The sequence below is a fragment of the Tursiops truncatus genome, chromosome 18 (genome assembly GCF_011762595.2).
Source record: "Tursiops truncatus isolate mTurTru1 chromosome 18, mTurTru1.mat.Y, whole genome shotgun sequence".
Classification (NCBI taxonomy): domain Eukaryota; kingdom Metazoa; phylum Chordata; class Mammalia; order Artiodactyla; family Delphinidae; genus Tursiops; species Tursiops truncatus.
In genome coordinates this window covers 77,507,337-77,532,767 of record NC_047051.1, presented here as the reverse complement: position 1 = coordinate 77,532,767, position 25,431 = coordinate 77,507,337, and the positions used below count along the sequence as shown (strand labels likewise).

Here is a 25,431-nt window from a genome sequence, read left to right as displayed (position 1 = left end):
CAGACTTCCATGGAAATGGACAGACAGACGTCCCCAGCTTAGGGACAGGTATGTTCCTCAAATTACTTTCCAGCCTCCTTGCTTAGCCCTCAGATGGAATGTTCCGGAAAAACCAGTGTTAAGGGCCAGCCAGGCTGGTTCACAACAGCCCAGGTAGATTTGCAGCGGATGCTGGCAATCCCGTTTCCACCACGCCCAGCCACGGCGTATAGGCACTTGTCACGAGAAAGTACATCTAGAGCCCCAGTAAGACACTGTCTCCGAAGTTGCCAGGCCCTGGTGGAGTGGGCCCTGCACAGCTAGGTGGCCACGCGACGTGTGCAGAGATGGTGTCTTTTCTGATTTGCCTGATCTGCCTACGGTCTGAACCCGCTTCTTAAAAAGGACCCTTGGCACGTGGAGGGCTGAGGCTAAAAAAGTGCTGTAAATCTTCAATTTAAAGCATCTTAAATCCCCTTTTACCTCACCACGTTTCCAAGGCAAATTCAAAATGACAGTTTGGGCAAATCCTCGATGGCCTCCCAAATACGAAAAGCGGTTTAGATATGGTTTTCACGCCACGATATGGAAATGTGGGGACAGTGCAGTGGTGAACAGGGACCGAGAAAGATGCTGTCCTAAACCAGGGCTGTCCTGCAGTATCAAGGGGAGCAGTGGACACTCAACATGGTAACCACGGTGCTCACATCTGCTGGTGTTTCCCTCAAAGTAAAAGGCACGCAAGGCTGGGATCGCATTTCTGTTCAATCGCAGGCGGCGCACAGAGGTGACTCATGCGGCCAAGATGTGCGCAGAAGTGGGAAGAGGCAGTGGGAGGAGGGAGCCCCTTTGGGGAGCAGAGCAGACGTGTGGGCTGTTAACCCCAGGTCACCCCAGATGGCAATTCTGCAGGGCCCAGCCCACCCTCCATCAACTGGGCTGGAGGAGCCCCAGCCAGCCAGCCCTTTGGACGTTGTGGTCCCGGCAGGGCTTGGCCCAGGGACAGGGTTGGAGGCAGGTGTCTGTGGAGGGGCTGGACCTCCTCCCCTAGTCTGGTTTGGGGAGGCGGGGAGGGCCAGGGCAGATCTCCCTGGGGGTGGGGCTGCAGGGATGAAGATCCACTTACTTGGGGCTTCTCTGGTGTCGCAGTGGTTAAGAATCCACCTGCCAATGCAGGGGACGCGGGTTCGATCCCCGGCCCGGGAAGATCCCACATGCTGCAGAGCAACTAAGCCCGTGCGCCACAACTGCTGAGCCTGCGCTCTAGAGCCTGCAAGCCACAACTACTGAGCCCGCGAATCACAACTACTGAAGCCCGTGCGCCTATAGCCCGTGCTCCGCAACAAGAGAAGCCACTGCAATGAGAAGCCCACGCACCACAAGGAAGAGTAGCCCCCGCTCGCCGCAACTAGAGAAAGCCCGCATGCAGCAACAAAGACCCAACACAGCCAAAAAAATAAATTAAAAAAAATCCACTTGTTTATGTGCTGCTCTCAGGTCTTAAGTGTAGGTTGAAAAAGACCAAGTAAAAAATAAGACGACCTTTTTCTGCAAAAAGAACATTAAAATAGCAGTCATAGGTCAGAACGCCGGCCTTTGGACCTGCGGGTCACTGAGGTTTGGAGTGCTGTCAGAAGAATCCAAACTGGATTGATCTCCTCCAACCTTTGCTCCAGGCCCGAAAGGCCAGGGGGTGGGGGATGAGGGGTGGTACCCGCCGCACCTGTCCGGCCAGCCTTGCCAGGTTGAGTCCCCAGTCCCGCCCCAGGTGCCGCAAATCCCACCCACCCCAGTCTCCCCATCCCGCCCCCGGTCCACCATCCCCCATCCCGTGCCTCCTCCCTCCCGGCCTCGGGCTCCTCCCGGCCTCCTCCCTCCCAGGCTCCGGGCTCCAGCTGCTCCTGGCGCAGGAGCAGGTGCAGCCCCTCCCGCCCCCTCATCCCTTCGGGCCCCGCCCTGTCCCTCCCGCGCCAGCCGCGCCCCCGCCCTCCCCTGACATTCCCATTCCTCCCCCCCGGCCCTCCTTCCCCGCCCCTCCCCCGCCGCCAGCCCCGCCTCCCGGCGCCCGCGGCCCGGCGGAAAGACCGGAGGCGCCCCGAGTCCCGGGAGGTGGACTTGGCACCCCCGGCCCCGCGGCCCGGGCGCCCCCTCCCGCCCCTTTCGGCATGGAGTCTGCGGGGCGCGCGCAGGCGGCGCGGGACCGCGTCCCCAGGTAGGCGCACGAGGCCCGGGCGCTCCTGGCCCAGCCCGGGGTAGCGGGCGCGAGTGCCGGTGGCGTGGAGCCGGCGGGCGCGGTGGTGCCCGGCGCCTGCGCGCCCCTGGGCGGCCCCTGCGCTGCGCACGCGCCCGCGCTCGGCCCGCCGCCCCTTCCTGCACCCGGGAGGGTGGGGCGGAACACGCGCCCCCCACGGGGGGCCCCGGGCGCCGGGCGCCGCAGGTCCCACGTTCCACGTGCGCGCGGAACTTTACTCTGGGTCTTTTTGTGTCGTAGGATCGATCCGTACGGGTTTGAAAGGCCTGAGGACTTTGATTATGCAGCTTATGAAGAATTTTTTTCCACCTATCTGACGATACTCACCAGAAGAGCCATAAAATGGTCCAGACTGCTAAAGGGAGGCGCTGGTGTCCAGAAGAGTGTGACACGTGAGTTCGGAGCCTGATCCTCCAGGCGCGCAACAAGTGACCCGACCGACGGGTGACGGGCGCGCCAGGGGGGTCAGGGCTTGGGGTTCCTTCGGGTCTCGGATCTCGGGGGGAAGGCTGCCGCGAGCCCGGCTCGTATCCCGCGCAGGCTCGCAGGTGAGGGCGCTGCACGGTCAAGGTGCAGGCCCTCCTTTCTTCCCTCCGGCATGAGGCCTGCTTGTCCTTTGAGATGGATGGAGACCATGGCCTTCTTTCCAGAAGAAGGTGGATTTCCTGCTCCTCCAAATGAGAGTGGCCAGGGCTGTGCCCTTGCGCGGTTCTGGGCAGAGCTCTCCCTGACCCCCGCAGAGTGAAAGCGGGGTCCTTCCTGCACCCCCCCACCTCTTCCCCTGCTCTCCTTGGGGTTCTTCCCCAGCCCCAGGCTGTGCCCTCGCCTCCTTCAGGTCTGGATTGGATTGCCACCTCCAGGAGGCTTTCCCGTCTCACCCCACAGCCCCACACTTCCTGTCCTTTCTTTGCCTGTTTTCTGTTCCTCCCTGTCTTATGCGGTGTGGGTCCTGCTTATTTTATCCTTTGTTTCCCCTGCTGGGATCAAAGACCCCTCCCTGCCGGCTGGCTTGAATGGATGATTGCTTCAGTGTTTGTTGAATGAATGAATGGAGTGTTTGCCTGCAGTGTTCCTCGCGCTGTGGATAGAGGGTAGACCGTGGGTACCTGCGGGCAGGTGGTGAGGGGTGGACGGGGATGTGCCCCGGGGAGCTAAGGAAACTCAAGTATCTGGGGCAGAGGGGCTGCTGGGGCTTCCTGACCTGGGACATTAATGACAATTAAGGGGTGAGGGTGGGGGTCCCAGCCACCAGGTACTGAGTTGTGACCAGAGTATTAGGGGTGTGGTGAGGAGGGCCCGGCGGTGGAACAGGGGCCCTGCACCAGGTCACAGGTGGGCACACGTTGCACCACCAGGCAGAGAGAAGTCAGTGTTTAAGCAAGGGGGTGACAGGTCAATTTTTGCCTTTAAAGGGGCCCCCAGAGGGGCCCCAGTACGCAGGAGATGCTTGTGAAATACTTGTGGGATTAATACGGGGGGGTGGGGTGGAGGCAGGTGGACCTGGACCTCGGCCTCACCCTGGGCTTCACCCTCAACCAGGCCCTCCCTCCTCAAGGCTGTTACTGGTGGGCAGTGTTTAGTAAAAACATGGGTAAACTAGTGTTTCATATAATCATCAGCCTGAAGGGACCTCAAAGGTTGACCCTTCTTGCTTTCCAGACCCCGAAGCTAATATCCTGCATGATTGTACGCCGAGGTCCATCCCTGCGTTGCTGCTGGTGTTAACGTGTTTCCAGCAGACCTCGGCTTCATTTTTTCCCTTTTGATTTGTTTTTAAACGTTACACACAAATATATAAAAATAAATTTAATTTTTGCACATGGGAAAACATCGTAATCACACTAAAAGATGTGAATTGAATTGAGTTTCTCTGCTGCCCAGGCCCCAGTCTCCCGTAGAGGTGACCGCTGGCGACTGTCCCACGTCCCCCCAGGAACAGGGCGCACTCTCGGGCTGTTGTTTGCTTTTTAATGCAGGACCAACCTAGACCCAGGGGTCCAGCTGACCCACAGGTCAGTTAACGCAGAGAATCATGGCAAGATGTACATGTGCGCATGAGCCTTTGTTTTTATCTGAAACACACGTGCATGTTTATTCCTCTTTGATTTTGTCATTTGATTCTATCCTGTCATCTTTTCTTTGAACAGGGAGGGTCCACCAATTCTGTATCTTTCCTGCCGGAGCCGTACTTAACGCGTTGTATCTATTTTCCAGTGTCGGGGTCTTTTTTTCCAGGTGGATCGGGAGTAACAGCACTCTGAGTGCAGAATCCTTCCAGATCTCTAGTCTTTTCCTCGACTTTTGAGGTGGTCTGATTTAAAGGTTTTGTTTTGTTTTTGCTTTTGCCTTTTGGAGCACTTATCAACTTTTTCTGAAAATTTAACTTGCTTTTATTGAAGTAACAATTATTTTTCTGCTTTAATTTTTTTTTTTTTTTTTTTTTTTTTTGCGGTATGTGGGCCTCTCACCGTTGTGGCCTCTCCTGTTGCGGAGCACAGGCTCTGGACGCGCAGGCTCAGCGGCCATGGCTCACGGGCCCAGCCGCTCCGCGGCATGTGGGATCCTCCCGGACCGGGGCACGAACCCGTGTCCCCTGCATCGGCAGGCGGACTCTCAACCACTGCGCCACCAGGGAAGCCCTTTTGCTTTAATTTTTAAAAAATATATGCAACCTTCGTTAAACTGTCTGATCATGGCAGCGAGTATACTTGGCGTACAGGTTTAGGAGCAAATATACTTGATCCCTGGTGAGCCTTTGGCCTGGGGATGGGGTCACCGTCGAGCTGAAGCGGAGAGCATAGTGACCTGAAGTTCTTTCAGGAAATCCAGCGAGAGGCATGTGGGCTCGCAGGGTTCTGTGGGCCAGGGCGTTGCCACTGGAGCTGGTGTGGCTTCCGGGTGTGACGGCCGGGGAGGCTGCAGCACCCACAGGGCTCCGAGGGAGGGGCAGTCGGCATAGACAGCAGTGGACGTGTGATCCAGGAAATGGACATCCAGTTTTTTCCTGCCAGACGTTCCGGGCTGGCCGTGGTGCCGTCGGGGGTGTGGCATCCCAGGGAGGGGAGGCCGTGTGAGGGCTGTGGGACCCAGCTTGTGCGGTCAGAGCCAGGCAGCCGCGTTTGGAGCCCTGCCCCTGACACCAGCAAGCACGCCCGAAGACCACCTTTGCTCTCGTGCCTTCACCGTTTCTGGCTTTTTGGGTCCTACTGTGTTCGTTCTCTTTTTTTGAGAGGACTTCGGTCTTGTCTCCAGTCACACGATTACCCACGAATCCTGGCATCCAGCAAGTCTTCAGATGACAGCTGAAACTCACCCTGCTTGAGGACGCCAGCTATGGATACGATGAAGCTTTTCTTTTTCTTCTTCTTTTTCTTTGTCTGTGGCGAGTATCCACCGGGAGCCTGAGATCGCTTGCTCTCAGTGCTCGACCTGGAAACTGCCTTTACGTTCCTTTCCGCCTTGGTGTAAAGGCACTTGGTGAGGGAAAAGCTCCGTCCCGTTTGCTTCTTCTGTGTCTCCTGCCTGGTGGGCTAGGGTATTAGCACCATCTAAATGAGAATGAAGTTGCAAAACATATTTTAAAGACAAATATAAAAAACCTGGGAATCTGCTTAACTTTTTGGGGGCAGACGGCTGGGAGTTAATTCTTTGCGGCTTTTACCGTGTATTTTACACTTCTCCAAATGGCCAGGAGGACGCATGGGTTAGCCCTGCCCTTGGGGAAGCGTCAGTCTCTGAGGATGGGAAAACCGTTTTCTTTCTCTTCCAAAGAAACTTAGTAAATTCAGATAACAAACAACGAAAATAACAGAAGCCTTTATTCTCTGAAACTTCTGGGTGTTGTTACTGCTCTTAAGGCAGCCGAGAGCCCCGAGTCCTGACTGTGTTTCAGGCACTGGGCTGTGCTTTGTTCCCATTTCACAGGTTAAGAGACTGAGGCCTGCTCAAGGTTGGGGCTGGTGAGGCAGTGTGAGGCGTTTAACCAGTGTGCACTTTCCTTTTTATACTTTATATTAATTTTAAAAACTTTGCAGTGACATTCGCTCTTCTTGGCGTACAGGTCTGTGAGTGTAGACAAATGCAGTTAGGTAATCCCCGCCGCAGGTGAGGTTCAGAACAGTCGGTCGCCTTCAGGAGCCCCTCCTGCGCGATCCTGGGCAGCGGACCTGCAGGCCTGGACGTCAGCAGAGGCCTGGGTGGGTGTGGCGGCAGCTACAGGGCAGCGGGAGGGACCCTGAAGGTGTATTGGCGTCTCTCTCCGTTTATGTAGTTCTTTGATTTCTCTTTGCAGATGTTTTGTTAGATTTATACCTAAATATTTCTCCTTTCATTTTTGGTGCTGTCGTAAGTGATACTGTCTCAGTGTTTTTATTTCAGCGGTTTGCTGTTCATACGTGGAGTTACTGTTGATTTCTGCGTGTCCTTTCCTTTTGCTCCGTCTCAGTGGGAATGGCCCCTTCCCAAGTTAGGCCTGACCTGTCCGTCCCCTTGCTGTTGCGTGAAGAGGATTAATTCACTCTGGGTGCGGCTGGTCACGCTGACCCCTGAGGGCTCCTGTAAATCGTACTAAGTTGGAGGGTAGACTTCAAAACGTCACGTCCCCATAACAGAATGACCAGACCAAGCCACGCTGGCCAAGGACGTTCTGGCCCAGACACGATCCTACAACATGCTTCTAAACTGGCAAAGCGTTTCTCGAGTTTTCTTTGCCTTTGGCGGATGGTGTTAAAATCTGTCCTTTCCTCCCTCTGGGCATCCCTCGTCATCCCGCATCCTTCTGCACACGTTTGCCGTGCGTTTGCTGTCCCACACGCCCTCCCAGGAGCAGGCAGTGCTCGAGGCATGGCCTCCGGGAAGCCTCTTTTCAGATGCTCCCGTACAGGTGACCGTCAGTTTGAGTGACAAGATTTTAGCGATGCTGCTTTTCTTGACCGTAGCCTATGATCTTTTTCTGTTAAATACGGCTGGTGCCTCAGCGTCCGGCACAGGCCGAGGAGCGGGCAGGGTGGGGAACGGAGGTGACCCTCACAGCCCGTATTCTTGTGCTGACAGCGAGCTAGAGGTACCAGGGCTGCTGCAGCCTCCGGACTGTGCTTAGCCTGGGGACGGAGAACGGAATTCTGTAACGAGCGCATGTATCGATTTGGTGGAGGTGCGTGAAGTTTTGCACCTTTTTTTTTTTTTTTTTTTTTTGCGGTACGTGCGCCTCTCACTGTTGTGGCCTCTCCCGTTGCGGAGCACAGGCTCCGGACGCGCAGGCTCAGCGGCCATGGCTCACGGGCCCAGCCGCTCCGCGGCATGTGGGATCTTCCCGGACCGGGGCACGAACCCGTGTCCCCTGCATCGGCAGGCGGACTCTCAACCACTGCGCCACCAGGGAAGCCTTGCACCTTTTTTTATGTCTGATTGAATGATTTCGGCGAGAGCCAGAAGCAAACTCTGTGGTTTCTGGCCTCGGGAAGCGCCCAGCGGTCTGGGTAAAGCTGCCCCTTCCCTCCGTTTCAGTGAAGCGCTACATCCGGAAGGGCGTCCCGCTGGAGCACCGGGCCCGCGTCTGGATGGGGGTGAGCGGAGCCCAGGCCCAGATGGACCAGAACCCCGGCTACTACCTCCATCTCCTCCAGGGAGAGAAGGATGACAGCCTGGAGGAGGCCATCAGGACAGGTGACGCACGGGGTCCGTCCCCTGGGATATGGGGGCTGGGTGCCACCCCCAGAAGGAGACTGTTAGCACCCGGTGATGCTGTGATGTTGATGAGGAAAGTTACGTGGTTAAAGCTGATTTCAGTTTTCTGAAAGGAAAATCAAAACTCAGGCATTCACGAGGGGAGGAGAGTGATTTGAACCGGCTCAGGAAATATTTGTGTGTCTAGCTAGGTGGTAAGGAAAATGGTGCCAGAAAGACCACATTTCTGAGAAGAATCCCTCCAGGAACGCGAGGCCGCTGAGCTAGCAGTCAGTACAGGAGGGACGTGGGCTGGGTGACCCCCGCGGACTCGCAGACACGGCTGCGCGCGTGCAGGAAGCCACACACCAGAGACCTCTCTTTATGTCATACTCTGAGTGTCCAGGCTCTTCAGAGTTCAACGTACTCAAAGAAATGTTTAACCTGGATTGAATAATTAGATTTTTAGGAAATACACCTGCCTCTCTGGCCGTAACAGCTTTTGAGAACTACAGATTTAAACACAAATACTTCATTTAAAAAATTTGATTACTGTAAATGTCAGAGAGGTTGGACTGACTTGTAACGTTGAGAAAGTGGTGTGTCCCCAGCGTGAGAGCTGGAGACGGGGTGGGGGGCACTGGGGCGCTGAGCCTGCTGGCTGCACCCTGATGCCACGGCAAACCCCGGCCAAAGGACTCAGAACAGACGCTGCCATGGCCCTGCGGGCACACGTGCGGGGGTCCCTCCGCAGGGCCAGACGTGCTGATTCAGGGCGGGAAGAGACCTCAGGTCCAAGCGAAGGCCGATCGTGTTAAATAAGGTAGAATGTGGCTGTTTGAAAAATGAATTTTAAAGGATCTATTTAGTGCAGAGTTTTTGATACATAAAATTGACCTTTCTGTCTTTCCAAACTGAACCTCTGTCCCCATTAAACACTAACTCCCCATCCCCTCCCCCGCCTCCCACCGTCCACTCTGTCTCTATTGACGCCTCTAGGGACTTCATATGGCTGGAATGACAACAGTATTTGTCCTTTTGCGTCCGGCTTATTTCACTGAGCGTGATGGCCTCGAGGTTTGGCCTCAAGGTTCACCCACGTTGAGCATGTGTCGGGATTCCCTTCCTTTCTGAGGCTGAACAACGTTCTGTTACGTGTAGAGACTGCGCTATGTTTACCCATCATCTGTCCACGGGCACTTGGTCTGCTTCCCCCCTCTGGCCACTGTGAGTTATGCTGCACGAACGGGGGTGTGCAAGTGATTCTTTGAGACCCTGCTTTCCGTGTTTTGGGTACATGCGCAGAAGTGGAATTGCTGGGTCCTGTGACGATTCTAGGTCTATATTTGAAGGGTCTGGATCAGTCGTTTTATAGGGACAGTAGAGCGGGTGCTTTGTGCCACGGAAGTGCAGACCAAACGTCCCGCTGCGTCTGCCTCTAGCATGGCAGTGGGGTAGGCGCAGAGAGATTTCAAAACACGGAGAAACGTCTCATCATAGAAGACGTTACGTAGTAGCGAGCACTGATCACTCTAGTCTGAATTAGTGAAAAGCACACAATTCCCTGTGGTGGATGCCAGTGTTTGGAAGGTTCAGAATTCCAGGAAAAAACTCTTCTTTGTAAAAAACATACAATGAAAACTTACGTGCTTTGAGGCAGGCAGTGTGCTGTTCAGCTCAGAGCTGGTTTTCGTGGGCAGAGCCCAGGCCTGGGCCAGAGCCCGGGGGCAGAATTCCTGCAGCAGTGGGGAGGCCTCCAGCCGTCAGCTGTGTCCGAGAGTCCCGCTGTCACGTGGACACCATTGCTCTGATCCAAGCAGGGCCAGCGGTTGTTAGTTGACCCCCGCCCTCCTTGCTCTGCCCGCGTCCTCGCTTCACAGGATCGCAGCTCCTTAAGGCAGGCGTCCGGCCCGGGCGGGGAGGGGGGCCAAGCAGCAGCAAGAGGCGGCCGGACTGTCCTGCAGACAGAAGCCGGCAGCGATGAGCTTATCTCGGGCTGGACTGTCCTGCAGACAGAAGCCAGCAGCGATGAGTTTATCTCGGGCTCAGTTTTCCCTTTTGTCTGTTTCTCTCTAAACGGGAATCTCAGGGTGTCCTGCCTCCTTATGTGTTCAGTCTTCAGAACTGGGAAAATTCTCCGAAGTTTTATGTAACCTGTTCACCTGTCACCCCACCTCATCCCCGGCTAAGCGGGGGGCGCGGGGATGGCAGGAACCGCCAGGGCCCGAGCAGCCCGGCCTTATCCAAGGATCCCGCTCTGTCGTCCTTGCTGACTCCAGAGGAAGGGCTGCTGTGCCCACCTGTGTCCCCGGGCCGGGCTGCCGCGGGACAGGGGCCCCAGGGGGCCGCCTCTGCGCCCCCGAGGCCGGCTGATGGTGGAGGTCAGGAAGGGTCCGGGTCCGTCGCAGAGCCGTCTCTGTCCCCAGCCCTGAGCGGCCTGCGCCGCGGATTTCCTCACAGACATGAACAGGACCTTCCCTGACAACGTGCGGTTCCGGAAGGGCTCGGACCCCTGCTTGCAGAGGACCCTGTACAACGTGCTGCTGGCCTACGGGCACCACAACCGTGGCGTGGGCTACTGCCAGGTGAGCCCCCGGCGCCCGCAGCCCCGGCAGGGACGTCAGCCTGGTCCTGGGCTGCCAGGTCCTCCCCGACACAGGCTGGGACTTCACCGTCTCCCAGCAGTGCCAGCCACGGAGACGGGGCGGGGGGAAGGGGAAGCAGCTGAGTGAACACGGGCTGCGGTGACCAGTATCCTCTCGTCCTGGTGCAGATGCTGGGCACGTGTGTGTGTGTCTGAGCGTGCACGCGTGAGGTGGGCCGGCCCTTCGAGGCTGTTTCCAGAAGCCGGATCAGCCGGCAGTAGGAGGTGACAGGGGTCGTGCTTCCTGCTGCGCGGAGCTGCCCGTCAGGTGGCAGGAATCAGTTCTCGTTCCTCCCTGGAGACTCTCCTTCTGGAGCATCGAAGGGACAGTGTTCACGGCCTGGAAAGCGAGGGGAGCTAGGTCGGGAGGCGAAGGGACCGCGCCCTCCCGCCGTGCACTCCGGAGGCTGCCGGGTCCCGGCGGGTGTGGGCAGGGACCAGGGGCTGCGGCTGGGGGCTCCTGTCCCTGCGTGTGAGGCCTCTGCCCCCCGAGCCGGAGGCCAGGCCAAAGCGTCCCCGAGAGGAAGACAGGCCCTGGGCGGTAGCACCTACGGCCCCCGGTGGCTCCAGGGCTGGGACCACGAGCGCCGGGCCGGGGGCAGGGGACACGGATGCCTACTCGGGGCGGCCCCGGCAGCTCGTGTCCCATGTGGACGGCACGTGGTGTGGCCTCGGCTCCGGGGGGACGGGGGGTCGCGGGAAGGAGTGAGGCAGGAGCTTTGAAAAGACCAGCAGCAAAGACACGTGAGGACGCCGTTCACAGAGCGGCCGGTGTGATCCCCAGGTTGTTTTCAGGCCGCTGTTCCGCAGCGGGTACATGCGGGAAAGACGCAGCTGGGCAGATCTGTTCTTCCGAGGTAATCCCTGTCGCTGTCACTTGTTACGACTGCCCTTAACGTCCTGTCCTGGGGCAGGAGCTGGCCTTCAGGAGTCGGGGAGACAGGGCAGCTGAGAAACTGTCCTTAGATTATTCTAGCTGCTGTTCTTGTGGGTCTTAAAAATAGGGTTAAAAAATAACCCACACAATTTTAAACATGAGCCTGATGGAAATACACGCATGTATGTACACACACACACACACACACACACGTATGAGCTTCCCGTGGGTGCCGTGACATCGTGCCGCCGGCTGAGAGGCGCACAGGACAGGAGTCGGTCGTCTCTCAGCCCTGCAGGCAGGAGTCCGAGGTCCGGGGGTCGGGGAGCTGGCTTCTCCATGGCTGTCTCGCTGGTGACCCGTAGCCTCTGTGGGGGGTGTGTCTGGGTCCAAATTCAACTTGTGGGTTGACGAGAGCTGGATTTTCCCCTTATTGCTAGAGAAATACGTGTTTATTTTAGAAGTTGTAGAGAAGCAGCAAAGAAGAAAGTGGAAGTCACCCGAAACCCAGTCTGGCAGGAGGGGCGCTGACTCGGCGCTCGGCCACCGCTGCTACCTTCCGGGTCCGCCCGCCCCTGGCGGCTGAGGGTCCTGAACTGTGTGTACATGGCAGCGTCTGCCCCCTTGGCGCTGTGCACCCTGAATTTCCCCAAATGGGCTCTATCACGAGATTCCACTTCAACGTCCCCGAGCGTCAGACCACGCGCCTTACCGCTCTTAGGAAGTGTGGTCACTGGTGTAGTTTCCCCCCAATAGTTTAATGCACACGAGGCCCTGGCCTGCTCTAAGTCAGGAGTCATGGGCCCAGCTACACGTGTCGCTAGACGGCAGAGCCTCAGACGCCGTAGCTCCACTGAAGGGTCGTTCCAGAACCAGGCAAGCTTTAGGGAAGAGCCAGGGACACGGAAAGTTAGCCGTTAGCCGGGCGATTACAGAGTCTGCGGGTGGTCCCGACCTCAGTGAGTTCCTTTGGTTCTTTTGTCTAATTTCAGGGAATGAACTTTCTAGCGGGCTATCTGATTCTGGTGACAAGGAGTGAAGAGGAGTCCTTTTGGCTGTTGGACGCCCTTGTTGGCAGAATACTCCCGGGTACGTTGAGTCCTCGCGGTAAGAGCGGAACTGTCGCTTTCTGGTGTTGCCGAGACGATGTCACTGACAAGTCAAGACGTGACGAAACGGAAGGAACTGTCTGAGAGTCGAGGTCGAAAACCTTCTTGCAGTTGAGTTGAGATAGGAGCGCGATAGATGCAGGTCCCAGCAGGCGGCGATGCGTCTCGGGGCCCGGACGTGGCCGAGCAGGCTCTGAGCTCCTCGTCTGGGTCTGCGCCGCTGGCGTCTGGACCGTGGGGACTGTCGCGGTCGTAGTGAGCAGGCCGGCGAGCGGCCGGGCTTCTGTAGCCTTCATTGCTGGGCTCGTGAATGGCCATGGGCGCAGTGACCGTCAGCTGTTGTGGCTACTGCTTTCGAGGTGAAGATCATTCCTCTCGTGCATTTCTACTTTTCTGTTTATTACTGAATGTTAATTGTTGTAGTGAATAAACCACCACCGGTTTCTGTGATGCGCCGCGTAGACGGTGAGCTGCAGAGTAGGGTCCCTTTGGGACAAGAAGTGGCCGGAGCCGTCTGGGGTGGGAGAGGACTTGGGCAGATGTGACCCCCCACAGCCGCGATGGTGGTGCTTGGTCCAGCCGCTGGCAAAGTCCTGGTGACTGTGGACGGGCTCCGGCTGCCCACGCGACGAGCCCTGGTGGTCTTGTCTGCTGTGCCCGCCTCCCCCAGGACCACCCGGGAGAGCAGCCGCCCGTCCTGGAGGCTGCGTGTTCGGATGCGAGGGCGGCCGGGGCCCGTCCAGGCTCCAGGCTCGCCTGCATCCGCTCTCGTCTGGTCCGTGGAGCAGCCACACCACACATGCCAACCACCGAGTCCCCTTCACGGACGGCAGCACGGAGGCCTGGGCTCAGATCCACAGCTCTGGGCCCCCGGGAGGTGAGCCTGGGCGGTGCCGTGAAGAGGGGCCCTCTCCTCGGGCCTGTGCCGCTGTTAGCAAGGGCTGGGGGGATGCCGCCCGCGGGGACGGAGGACGGAGCCTGAACAGCTGTCGGGGAGAAGATGGACAGGCTTCCAGACAAAACGCCAGCACGGCTCCGTGGTCGCCGTTTGCTCAGTTAGGCCAGAGGCTGCATTTTGATGAACGTTCCACCGTGACCGATCCCAGGGGCTCTTCGGGGGTTTGGGGAAGCCTGGTGGCGACACAGCAGCGGGACCGAGATCAACAGAGGCCGTAAGGGCCGACCTAGAGGAACAGAAACGCAACAGTGGCCCCCGGGGTGGTGCGTCGCACAGGCTTATTTTAAGGCCATAAAGTGTCATTTCTGATGATTATTAGGTTCAGTCAACTAAACTACAATGGAAATAGGCCCATCCTTCTGCAAGGACAGGGCATCGTGGCCGGGCTTAGATCACAGGATGGCCCAGACCGAAAATGGCTTCTTTTACGTCAAGATAGTTATGTCTGGGTCTCTTCCTCGGGGGAACCCCTACCCTATCTGCCCTCAGACTGCCGAGCCTGCAGAGAAGGGACGGGGGGTGGGATGGGCTGGGCCAGCTTGGGATGTCACATTGGTGATGAGTCAGCCCACTTATGAACGAACACGCTTGCGTCCTGAGAGCTGGTCTGACCCGTTTCCCCTTGAGACACAGGGGAGCCGGGCGACGATTGCCCCTCCCGGGAGCAGCCCTGCTGAAGCCAGAAGGCGTGGCCCAGACAAGGGCGGGCAGGGCTCATTGTGGGGGCGACAGTACCCGGGCCCCCCGGGCCCACCTGCCCCTGCAGCAGCGCTCCCCTCTCCACGTGCTGACACAGCCGTTGGGCTGTTTGCAAAGTGAGGCGACCCCGGGAGAAGGCCTGGCTTCGGGGAGAAGGCTCAGGCCTGTGGCGGGTGTGGGGTGTGACCTTGACTATTTTGGGAGCTGCCCTAAGCCTGTCTGTAACCGAGAACGAGGCCGTGCTGTGCTCACGGCTCCGCAAATCCGCTGTCTCTGCCGCGCTCTCCTGAGACGGCTCAGCACCTGCAGGACGGGAAGCGGAGCCTGCCCCTTGCCCCCGGGACCAGAGCCAGAGCGCTGCTAGTTGAGAGGACAGGACAGCCAGCGGCCCTAGGGTTTAGGAACAGAAGTGAGAAGAGGGTATGGGAGGGAGGGAAGCTTCAGTGCCAGGTATTTATAACTGAACAGGCTTCTAGTAACTGATTTCTGGGGTCTTTAGTACTGAGCGTGGTTTAGTGTGTGCCCGCGCTCTGAAAACCGGTGGTGTGACTGATGTCGTGTCGATACTCATAATGATTCTATTTTAACCCAAATACTTAATTAACAAGAACGTCTTTCGCTTTGCTGTGGTGAATGACCAAACTGTGTGTGGCAGCAGGCACAGAACGCGTACCAAGTTTTCCTATTTTATTATTTTTTAAAATTATTTATTTTATTTATTTATTTTTGGCTGCGTTGGGTCTTCGTTGCTGCGCGTGGGCTTTTCTCTAGTTGCGGCGAGCAGGGGCTACTCTTCGTTGTGGTGCGCGGGCTTCTCATTGCTGTGGCTTCTCTTGTTGTGAAGCACGGGCTCTGGGCACGTGGGCTTCAGTAGTGTGGCCTGCGGGCTCAGTAGTTGTGGCTCGCGGGCTCTAGAGCACAGGCTCAGTAGTTGTGGCACGTGGGCTCAGTAGTTGTGGCTCACGGGCTGTAGAGTGCAGGCTCAATAGTTGTGACACACGGGCTTAGTTGCTCCACAGCATGTGGGATCTTCCCGGGCAGGGCTCGAACCCGTGTCCCCTGCCTTGGCAGGTGGATTCTTAACCTCTGCGCCACCAGGAAAGACCCTTGTTTAATAATGTTTTATTATTTTATTTTATTTTATTCCTGTTTTTACAGCAAAGTTTAAGCTGTCATGTATTATAATACATGACATTAAGCTAGAAAATTCCTTGGCAAGAAAGTGTCCATTCAAAAGACAGTCACGCAGTTGGAAGCATTGGTCTGTCTGATGCTCTCCTGTAACGTTCACCTGCATCTTCTCCATGAGAGGAAAATAGGACACGTGACACAAGAGTGTGGGGGGGTGCCCAGGACACTCTGGGGGGGGTGCCAGGACGCTCACACGTTCGGTTTTCCCGTCCATCCGTCAGCGGACACTTGGTTGCCCCCACTGTTGGCTGCCTGATCTTGGGTTGCAAACATCCCTGCTTCCCATCAGGTTGTGACGGATGCCCAGCGGGGCACTGCTGTCCAGAGTGCTGGGACCTGGGGCCCCACTCTGGGCATTACTCCCAGGAGTTCCTGCATCCCTGTGGCTGGGACCTTGCCCTGGGTCACCCTCTGGAAAGGGTCGCTGGGCGTGGTCCCCCTCATGGCTAAGGGGGAACGAGGGTCACGGGTGTCAGGGGCTGTGGTTTGTGGGGTCCACGTCCCCGCTTCTCCCCTGTCCCCGTGCAGATTACTACAGCCCCTCGATGCTGGGCCTGAAGACGGACCAGGAGGTCCTCGGAGAGCTGGTAAGGACCAAGCTGCCGGCGGTGGCGGCCCTGATGGACAGTCACGGCCTGCTGTGGACCCTGGTCGTGTCGCGCTGGTTCATCTGCCTGTTTGTGGACGTCCTGCCCGTGGAGGTGAGGGCGCCTGGCTCGGACTGGGGCCGACTAGGCGGCCACGCGCTGACCCGCTGTCTCTGCCTCTGCAGACCGTGCTTCGCATCTGGGATTGTCTGTTCAACGAGGGCTCTAAGATCATCTTCCGGGTGGCACTGACCCTCATCAAGGAACATCAGGCCTTGATCTTGGAAGCCACCAGCGTCCCCGACATCTGCGAGAAGTTCAAGGACATCACCAGAGGGAGCTTCGTGACCGAATGCCACACCTTCATGCGGGTGGGTGTCAGCGCCCTGCCGCCTCCCTGCGCGGGCCGCCCGGCCCTCCCCCCTAAGCAGCCCAGGGAGGGGCTCCAGCCCTTCCAGGCCAGCTTCTCCTGGAGCCCGGGGTGCCCAGCAGACCCAGGGTGGTCACCCTTGCTCCCCTCCTGCGCCGTCAGCCCAGGGGTGGGGCCGGGGGCCACCTGGGGCCCCCCAGGGAGCCCCGTCACATCCACACCTTGGTTTCTCCCGGGCCTGGGAGGTGACCGCCCCCATCCCAGGCTTTCCCGATGACCCGGTCTACACCGGGCCCCCCATTTCTGTTCAGCCCTACGCCTGTTGACTTCTCTCCGGCCTTGGTGGGGTCATGCCTGTCTGTCCCTCCCCGCTGGGTCCCGGGCCTGGCGCAGGCTGTGTGGACAGCTCAGATCACCTGAGTGAACGAAGTGGATGCTGCGTCCCGCAGGCCCAGGGGGGCGGGGTTTACAGGGACACTGGGACACTGGGATCGGGGGCGAAGCCCAGGCCTGGAGTGACCCTGGGAGGGGGGAGCGCTGACCCAGACGCCCGGCCCGTCGTGTTCTTCAGCTTCCAGTTTGAAACAGCTGCACTGATGGCGTGCCCCCTCCCCCACCCCCCAGGGTACGAGGCCCTGGCGAGGAGGTCCCGCAGCCTAGGGCTGTTAGGTGTTTGGTTTCAGTGAGTGAAGGCCCGGGTACAATTCACCCTTTACCTGGAGATTTCAGAGCTCTTCAGTGCCTTCCACTCAGCGGTGGTGCAGCTGCGTCCCTGGGCCCGGGCGTTTTCTTCTCCCCAAAGGGCGCCCCAGCCCCAGCTAATGCCCTGCTCTGTCCCCGTGGCTCGGCCTCCTGGACTTTGGCGCAAATAGAGTCAGACAGTGCAACTCCGGCGTCCGGCCCTTGGGCTCGGGCTGATGCTTCCGAGGTGGTGCGAGTCTGTCTGTGGAGCAGGGCCCCCGCACGCAGTAGGTGCTCAGTTAGTGCGAGTCTGTGTGGAGCAGGGCCCCGCACGCAGTAGGTGCTCAGTTAGTGCGAGTCTGTGTGGAGCAGGGCCCCGCACGCAGTAGGTGCTCAGTTAGTGCGAGTCTGTGTGGAGCAGGGCCCCGCACGCAGTAGGTGCTCAGTTAGTGCGAGTCTGTGTGGAGCAGGGCCCCGCACGCAGTAGGTGCTCAGTTAGTGCGAGTCTGTGTGGAGCAGGGCCCCGCACGCAGTAGGTGTTCAGTTAGTGCGAGTCTGTGTGGAGCAGGGCCCCGCACGCAGTAGGTGCTCAGTTAGTGCGAGTCTGTGTGGAGCAGGGCCCCGCACGCAGTAGGTGCTCAGTTAGTGCGAGTCTGTGTGGAGCAGGGCCCCGCACGCAGTAGGTGCTCAGTTAGTGCGAGTCTGTGTGGAGCAGGGCCCCGCACGCAGTAGGTGCTCAGTTAGTGCGGGCGCCTGGCCTGCTTGTGTGATGGCTGCGGGCGGACGTGTGTCCACGGCGGGTGTGGCCGGTGTTCCAGCCCAAAGGTGTTCTGGGCCCTGTGAGCTGAGTGGACGCAGAGGACTGGCGGGGTGGTCTCCCCACACGGCAGAAAAGCCACTGCGTAAAGACATGTGTCTGCCCACGACAGGTGTGGCCATCATGGGACGCTGGCGGGGAGGTGGCCCTGGTCTTATTTTCTCAGGGGTCGCTACAAAATTGTATATGCATTTCAGCAAAACTGCAGTTCATAGGTCAAACCTCTCTGAAATCCTGTGTGAGAACATCTAGAATTTCCTTGAGAATGAAAGCCGTGATCTCATTGGCAGCTGAGAGCAACATAACGGGAAGAGGACAGCTGAGCGCATCTGAAGAGTCTGTTCTCAGGGCATCGCCCGCTCAGAACTTGCTCCCAGGTGCTCCCACCCCGCCCCCCAGGCGCCTTCTCTCCTTCTCGTTGTGAAGCAGTTTCTCTGTTACTGGAAGCAAGTCTGAGTCCCTTCCTGCTTCCACTTCTCAAATCTGGTTTCTTCCTTGCTTAGTCTGCTCACCGACGGTCCCGACCGGCTTCCGAGCTGCTGCGGGCAGAGTCAAAATGAAAAGAGCCCACGCAGGAAGGGCAAAAGCAAAATCAGGGCTTCCGTGCAGCAACGGACACCAGCAGCAGAGTGAAGAGGGAACTCACAGAACAGGAGAGACTGTGCACACCACGGCTGCTAAGGGGTCAACATCCAGACACACAGAGACCACAGCACAACAAGGAGCCAAGGAATTACATTTAAAAATGGGCAGAGCGGATTTCTCTGGTGGCGCAGTGGTCAGGGGACACAGGTCCGAGCCCTGGTCTGGGAAGATCCCACATGCCGCAGAGCAGCTAAGCCCATGCGCCACAACTACTGAGCCTGTGCTCTAGAGCCTGTGAGCCACAACTACTGAGCCCACATACCACAACTACTGAAGCCCGCATACCTAGAGCTTGTGCTCCACAACAAGAGAAGCCCACGCACCGCAACGAAGACCCAACACAGCCATAAATTTTTAAAAAAGAAAAAGAAAAATGGGCAGAGGGACTTCACTGGCGGTCCAGTGCTTAAAACTCCACGCTTCTAATGCAGGGGGCACAGGTTTGATCCCTGGTCAGGGAGCTAAGATCCCACATGCCGTGCAGCGTGGCCAAAATGTTTTAAAAAAAGTTTTAAATGGGCAGAGGGCCTGAGTAGATCCTATCCAAAAAAGACATACAGGTAGCCAACAGGTACACGAAAAGATGCTCAGTATCGCTCGTCATCAGGGAAATGCAAGTCAAAACCCCAGTGAGCTATCGCCTCACACCTGGCCGAATGGCCATCATCAAAAAGACCACAAATAACAAATGTTGGTGAGGATGTGGAGAAAAGGGAACCCTATTCATACATTATTGGTGGGAATGTAAATTGGTGCAGGCACTGTGAAAAACAGTATGGAGGTCCTCAAAAGACTAAAAATAGAACTACCATAAGATCCAGCAATCCCACTACTGGGCACTTATCCAAAGGAAATGAAATCAGGGTCTCTAAGAGACCCCAGCCCGCCCACGTTCACTGCAGCATCACAGTAGCCAAGGCATGGAAACAACCTGAATGCCCATACGGATGCATGGATAAACAAGACATGGTCCATCCATGCAGCGGGGTTTTATCCAGCCTCGAAAAGGAAGGTCCTGATACCTGCTACCACGTGGATGAACCTGGAGGACATTATGCTTGGTAATTTGTCACAAAAGGACAAAAACTGTCTGATTCCACATATGTGAGGCCCCTGGAGGAGTCAGATTCATAGAGACAGAAGCGGGGTGCTGGGGACAGAGTTGGGTTTGGGAAGATGAGAAGGTTCTGGAGATCTGACGCCCAACATGTGAACATAGCTTACACCACCCAGCCACACACCTGGAGTGGCTAGGATGTAAATTATTGGTGGGCCAAGAGGTTCGTCGTTTTCTCTGCAAGATGGCTCCAGTAGCACTTAGTTGTCTTTAACTTCATTCAAAACAATTTTGTTCAACAGAGTTTTGGAAGTCCTAGCCACAGCAATTAGAGAAGAGAAAGAAAGAAAAGGAATACAAATTGGAAAAGAAGTAAAACTGTCACTGTTTGCAGATGACATGATACTATACATAGAGAATCCTAAAGATGCCACCAGAAAACTACTAGAGCTAATCAATGAATTCGGTAAGGTTGCAGGATACAAAATTAATGCACAGAAATCTCTGGCATTCCTATACACTAACAACAAAAGATCAGAAAGAGAAATTAAGGAAACAATCCCATTTACCATCACAACAAAAAGAATAAAATACCTAGGAATAAACCTACCTAAGGAGGCGAAAGATTTGTACTCAGAAAACTTTATAAAACACTGATGAAAGAAATCAAAGATGACATAAACAGGTGGAGAAATATACAGTGTTCTTGGCTTGGAAGAATCAATATTGTGAAAATGACTATGCTATCCAAAGCAATCTGCAGATTCAGTGCAGTCCCTATCAAATTACCAATGGCATTCTTTACAGAATTAGAACAAAAAATTTTACAATTCGTATGGAAACACAAAAGACCCTGAATTACCAAAGCAATCTTGAGAACGAAAAACGGAGCTGGAGGAATCAGGCTCCCTGACTTCAGACTATACTACAAAGCTACAGTAATCAAGACAGTATGGTACTGGCACAAAAACAGAAATATAGATCAATGGTACAGGATAGAAAGCCCAGAGATAAACCCACCCACATATGGGCACCTAATTTACGGCAAAGGAGGCAAGAACATACAATGGAGAAAAGACAGCCTCTTCAATAAGTGGTGCTGGGAAAACTGGACAGCTACATGTAAAAGAATGAAATTAGAACACTCCCTAACACCATACACAAAAATAAACTTCAAATGGATTAAAGACCTAAATGTAAGACCAGACACTATAAAACTCTTAGAGGAAAACATAGGAAAAACACTCTCTGATATAAACCACAGCAAGATCTTTTTTGACCCACCTCCTAGAGTAATGAAAATAAAACCAAAAATAAACAAATGGGACTGAATTAAAAGCTTTTGCACAGCAAAGGAAACCATAAACAAGACGAAAAGACAACCCTCAGAATGGGAGAAAACATTTGCAAATGAAACAACAGACAAAGGATTAATCTCCAAAATATATAAACAGCTCATGGAGCTCAATTTCAGAAAAACAAACAACCCAATTAAAAATTGGGCAGAAGACCTAAATAGACATTTCACCAAAGAAGACGTATAGATGGCCAAAAGACACATGAAAAGATGCTCAACATCACTAATTATTAGAGAAATGCAAATCAAAACTACAATGAGGTATCACCTCACACCAGTCGGAATGGCCATCGTCAAAAAATCTAGAAACAGTAAATGCTGGAGACGGTGAGGAGAAAAGGGAACCCTCCTGCACTGTTGGTGGGAATGTAAATTGATATAGTCACTATGGAGAACAGTATGGAGGGTCCTTAAAAAACTAAAAATAGAACTACCATATGATGCAGCAATTCCACTACTGGGCATATACCCTGAGAAAACCATAATTCAAAAAGAGTCATGTACCACAATGTTCACTGCAGCTCTATTTACAATAGCCAGGACATGGAACCAACCTAAATGTCCATCGACGGATGAATGGATAAAGAAGATGTGTCACATATATACAATGGAATATTACTCAGCCATAAAAAGAATGAAACTGAGATATTTGTAGTGAGGTGGGTGCACCTAGAGTCTGTCACACAGAGTGAAGTAAGTCAGTCAGAAAGAGAAAAACAAATACCGTACGCTAACGCATGTATATGGAATCTAAAAAAAAAAAAATGGTGTTGATGAATCTAATGGCAGAGCAGGAATAAAGGTGTAGACAGAGAGAATGGACTTGAGGACAAGGCGGGGGATGGGGAGGGAACGCTGGGGCAAAGTGAGAGAGTGGCATGGACATATATACACTACTAAATGTAAACCAGATAGCTAGTGGGGAGCAGCCGCATAGCACAGGGAGATCAGCTCGGTGCTCTGTGACCGCCTAGAGGGTGGGATAGGGAGGGTGGGAGGGAGACGCAAGAGGGAGGGGCTGTGGGGATGTGTGTGCATACGGCTGATTCGCTTTGTTGTGCGACAGAGGCTAGCGCAGTATTGTGAAGCAGTTATACTCCGATAAAGACATGTTTAAAAAAAAACAATTTTGTTAGATTGTATTGTGACTGCTGTCATATCAGCATCCTTTTAAGAAGACATCAAAATTGGTGAATTTTTGTGTAACCATTTTAATATTGAAGATGGAACGAAAAAAGCAACATTTTCAGCATATTATGCTTTATTATTTCAATAAAGGTAAAAACGCAACCAAAATGCAGAGAGATTTGTGCCGTGTATGGAGAAGGTGCTGTGACTGCTGGAACGCGCCAAAAGTGGTTTGAGAAGTGTCGTGCTGGAGATTTCTCGCTGGACGAGGCTCCACAGTCGAGTAGACCAGTTGAAGTTGATAGCGATCAAATCGAGACATTAATTGTGAACAGTCAATGTTATACCACGTGGAAGATAGCAGACATACTCAAAATCTCCAAATCAAACGTAAATCATTTGAACCAGCTTGGTTATGTTAATTGCTTTGATGTTTGGGTTCCACATAAGTTAAGCGAAAAAAAACCTTCCTGACCATATTTCCACATGCAATTCTCTACGGAAACGTAATGAAAACGTTCCGTTTTTAAAACAAATTGTGATGGGCGATGAAAAGTGGATACTGTACAATAATGTGGAATGGAAGAGATTGTGGGGCAAGTGAAATGAACCATCACCAACCACTCGAAAGGCCAGTGTTCATCCAAAGAAGGTGATGCTGTGTATATAGTGGGATTGGAAGGGAGTCCTCTATTATGAGCTCCTTCCAGGAAACCAAACGATTAATTCCAACAAGTACTGCTCCCAATGAGACCAACTGAAAGCAGCACTCGATGAAAAGCGTCCAGAATTAGTCAACAGAAAACAGCACATAATCTTCCATCAGGATAACGCAAGCCCGCATGTTTCTTTAATGACCAGGCGAAAGCTGTGACAGCTTGTTACAGTTTGTAAGTTCTGATTCATCCTCGGTATTCACCAGATGTTACATCTTCGGATTTCCATTTATTTTGGTCTTTACAAAATTCTCTTAATGGAAAAAAATTCAATTCCCTGAAAGCCTGTAAGAGGCACCTGGGACAGTTCTTTGCTCAGAAAGGTAAAAGTTTGGGGAAGAAGGAATTATGAAGTTGCCTGGAAAATGGCAGAAGGTAGTGGAACAAAAGGGTGAATACATTGTTCAATAAAGTTCTTGGTGAAAATGAAAAACGTCTTTTATTTTTACTTAAAAGCCGAAGGCACTTTTTGGCCAACCCAATATGTGGGTTTTACCACAAAAACAAAGAAACACCAAAAGAATGAAAATTGGACAAGACGTTACCGAATTTTAATTCCAGGAGCTCAGAGCCTCAGACTTCAGAATCTGAGACATTTTATGGATTGGATTCAAAATTTTTAAAGTACTAAACGTGACCCAAGTGTAACGAAGCAAGACCCTGCGGGCCTTCCCGGGGCAGACCCCTCCCCCACCTCCTCTGCTGTGGCTCCTCGAAGTACCCAGACAGTCGTATCTCACGCACGTTTCCTGAGTTTTTCAGATGCTAAAACCACCAAGGAGTGTGGCCCCCAGCCCTTGTGGCGCCTGAGGATTGATAATGTGACCCTGTGACCTCACCGTCTACCAGAGAACTGTGCAGAGCTGATCACACACCCTGGGACCCCTCCCGCTCTGGTCTTGAAAATGCTTTGCTGAAACCCTTCCGGGAGTTTGGGCCTTTTGGGGGCACAAGCCGCCCATTCTGCTTGCTCGGCCCCGCAGTAAACCCTTCTCTGCTCCAAACTCCGGCCGCCCCACCGGGCTCCCCAGGCCCCTGCCCTCCTGGGGTGAAGGTCAAAGGGGCTGTGCGTTCCCAGCGCCACGGCTGGCCGACTGGCCGCATGGGGAAGCCGCAGACTCTTCGGGCAGTGTCTGGGCTGATGGTTGAGTTATTCTGTCACTAACATCCTTTCGGTTTTAAAAAGTGATGGAAACAGGTGACCTTCCTTCGCTCACTGACCAACGGGCCTCAGCCCAGCCTTTACCAGGGGCAGGAAGGGGAAACGCATTGCGGGATCTAAACTAATCCCTTTCTGTTCCAGAAAATCTTCTCGGAGCCTGGGAGCCTGTCCAGGGCCAGCATCGCCAGGCTGAGGGAGCGTTGCCGGGCCCGGCTGCTGGCGCAGGGCTGACCAGCCTTCAGGGCATCGGGCCGCCACCCTCCACACTCCAGCCGGGAGCAATTTAATTGTCATTCTGTAACGTAGCTCTTCAAGTCTAGCTCTTCGTGTTTCTAAATATATATTTTTACCTGAGACACTGATAATATATACGTAACGTGTGCGATTGTGTTTATTCCGTCGGCACCTGTCAGTCTGCATCGGCTCACCAGCCACTGAAAACTAACCCCTAGCAGTGACTTTTGCGTCAGTGTCACTGGTGCCAGTACTTACCGTCCTTCCTGCAGGAGAGCAGTGGCCTCCAGGGGAGGTTTGCGCACGTGACCTCGCTGTAGAAGGTAAGTTTTTCAAATGATTTTTTAAAATTATCGTGTTACGTGACGAATAAACCAGATGCACGTGTGTAAGATTTAAGGCCTGCAAGTCAGATCTGGGCTGCGTCATCCCGGACCCCTGGAGGGAGAAGATGCCCCCAGCGAAACCCCTCCGCTCAGGGCTGGAGGCCCTGGACCTCCACCCTGGCCCTGCCTCCCTCCCTCTGCGGGCTCTTCCTCTGGCTGAGAAACCCACAGCCCGGGCAGGCTGTCCTGCACAGGACACACGGGGACAGGTGGGCTTTTCCTGGAAGGAACCACGCGACAGGTTCCCCTCCGTGGCAGCTCACCAGCAGCACTGCTAGGGCCTGGGGCACGTCACTGCCCAGGGCTCCACGAAGGCAGACGCACCACCTCCACATGGGCTGGGTTTAACTTAACGTGTTCCTACTGTGTGTGATGCTACAAATCCCACCACGCCTGCCAAGACGTGACCCTGCAGGACGGGCCAGCTGCTGGTCTCTCCGGGCTCAGGCCTGTACCACCCACACCGCAGAGAAGTGGAGATGGACATGCAGGATGATGACGCAGCTCACGCCACTTGTGGCTGGGCTGCTGCTGGGCGGCCGCGTCCTACCCCACCTCAGCGTCCCTCATGGGCCCTGCTCCGCTAAGCCTGGTCTCAAGGGACGGCTGCACAGTACAGGCCGCACAGGGCCACCCGCAGGCAGGCTGCACTCGGCCTCAGCAAGGCCTGTGGGTCCTCCGAGGGCGCGGGTCTCTTCTAACTGGGGCCCCAGCTCCCCCTCAGCAGCCGCTGACCCGGGGGAACAGGTAAGGGCCTATCTCCCATGGGGTGATCTGTCCCCTGAGCCACTGAAGACTGGCCTTTCCTCAAGTTGCCACCCAGAGGACCAGCCACACGGCAGCCCCCCAGGCACACCCTGCCCACCGCACGCCCATCACGACCTCTCGCCGGGAGCTGCAAAAGCATGAGGCCCAGACA

The 25,431-nt window shown here is 55.1% G+C and overlaps 1 protein-coding gene across 7 annotated transcripts; it reads left to right on the top strand.

Annotated features, from left to right (window-relative positions):
- The first annotated feature begins 2,032 nt into the window (after positions 1–2,032).
- On the top strand, positions 2,033–24,261 carry GRTP1 (growth hormone regulated TBC protein 1). Of its 7 annotated transcripts, none has more exons than XM_033843652.2 (8): positions 2,033–2,191; positions 2,471–2,622; positions 7,736–7,894; positions 10,355–10,479; positions 12,408–12,504; positions 15,901–15,959; positions 16,145–16,330; positions 22,165–23,163. In XM_033843652.2, exons 1-8 carry the CDS (start codon positions 2,145–2,147, stop codon positions 22,486–22,488), a joined length of 1,149 nt encoding a protein of 382 aa, XP_033699543.1. In that variant the 5' UTR covers positions 2,033–2,144; the 3' UTR covers positions 22,489–23,163. The 7 variants fall into 7 exon arrangements, with proteins under 7 accessions (XP_033699543.1, XP_033699542.1, XP_033699544.1 ...); XM_033843651.2 differs by having other exon boundaries at positions 15,901–16,073; XM_033843653.2 differs by lacking the exon at positions 22,165–23,163 and adding an exon at positions 18,331–21,892 and having other exon boundaries at positions 15,901–16,073.
- Positions 24,262–25,431: the final 1,170 nt, after the last annotated feature.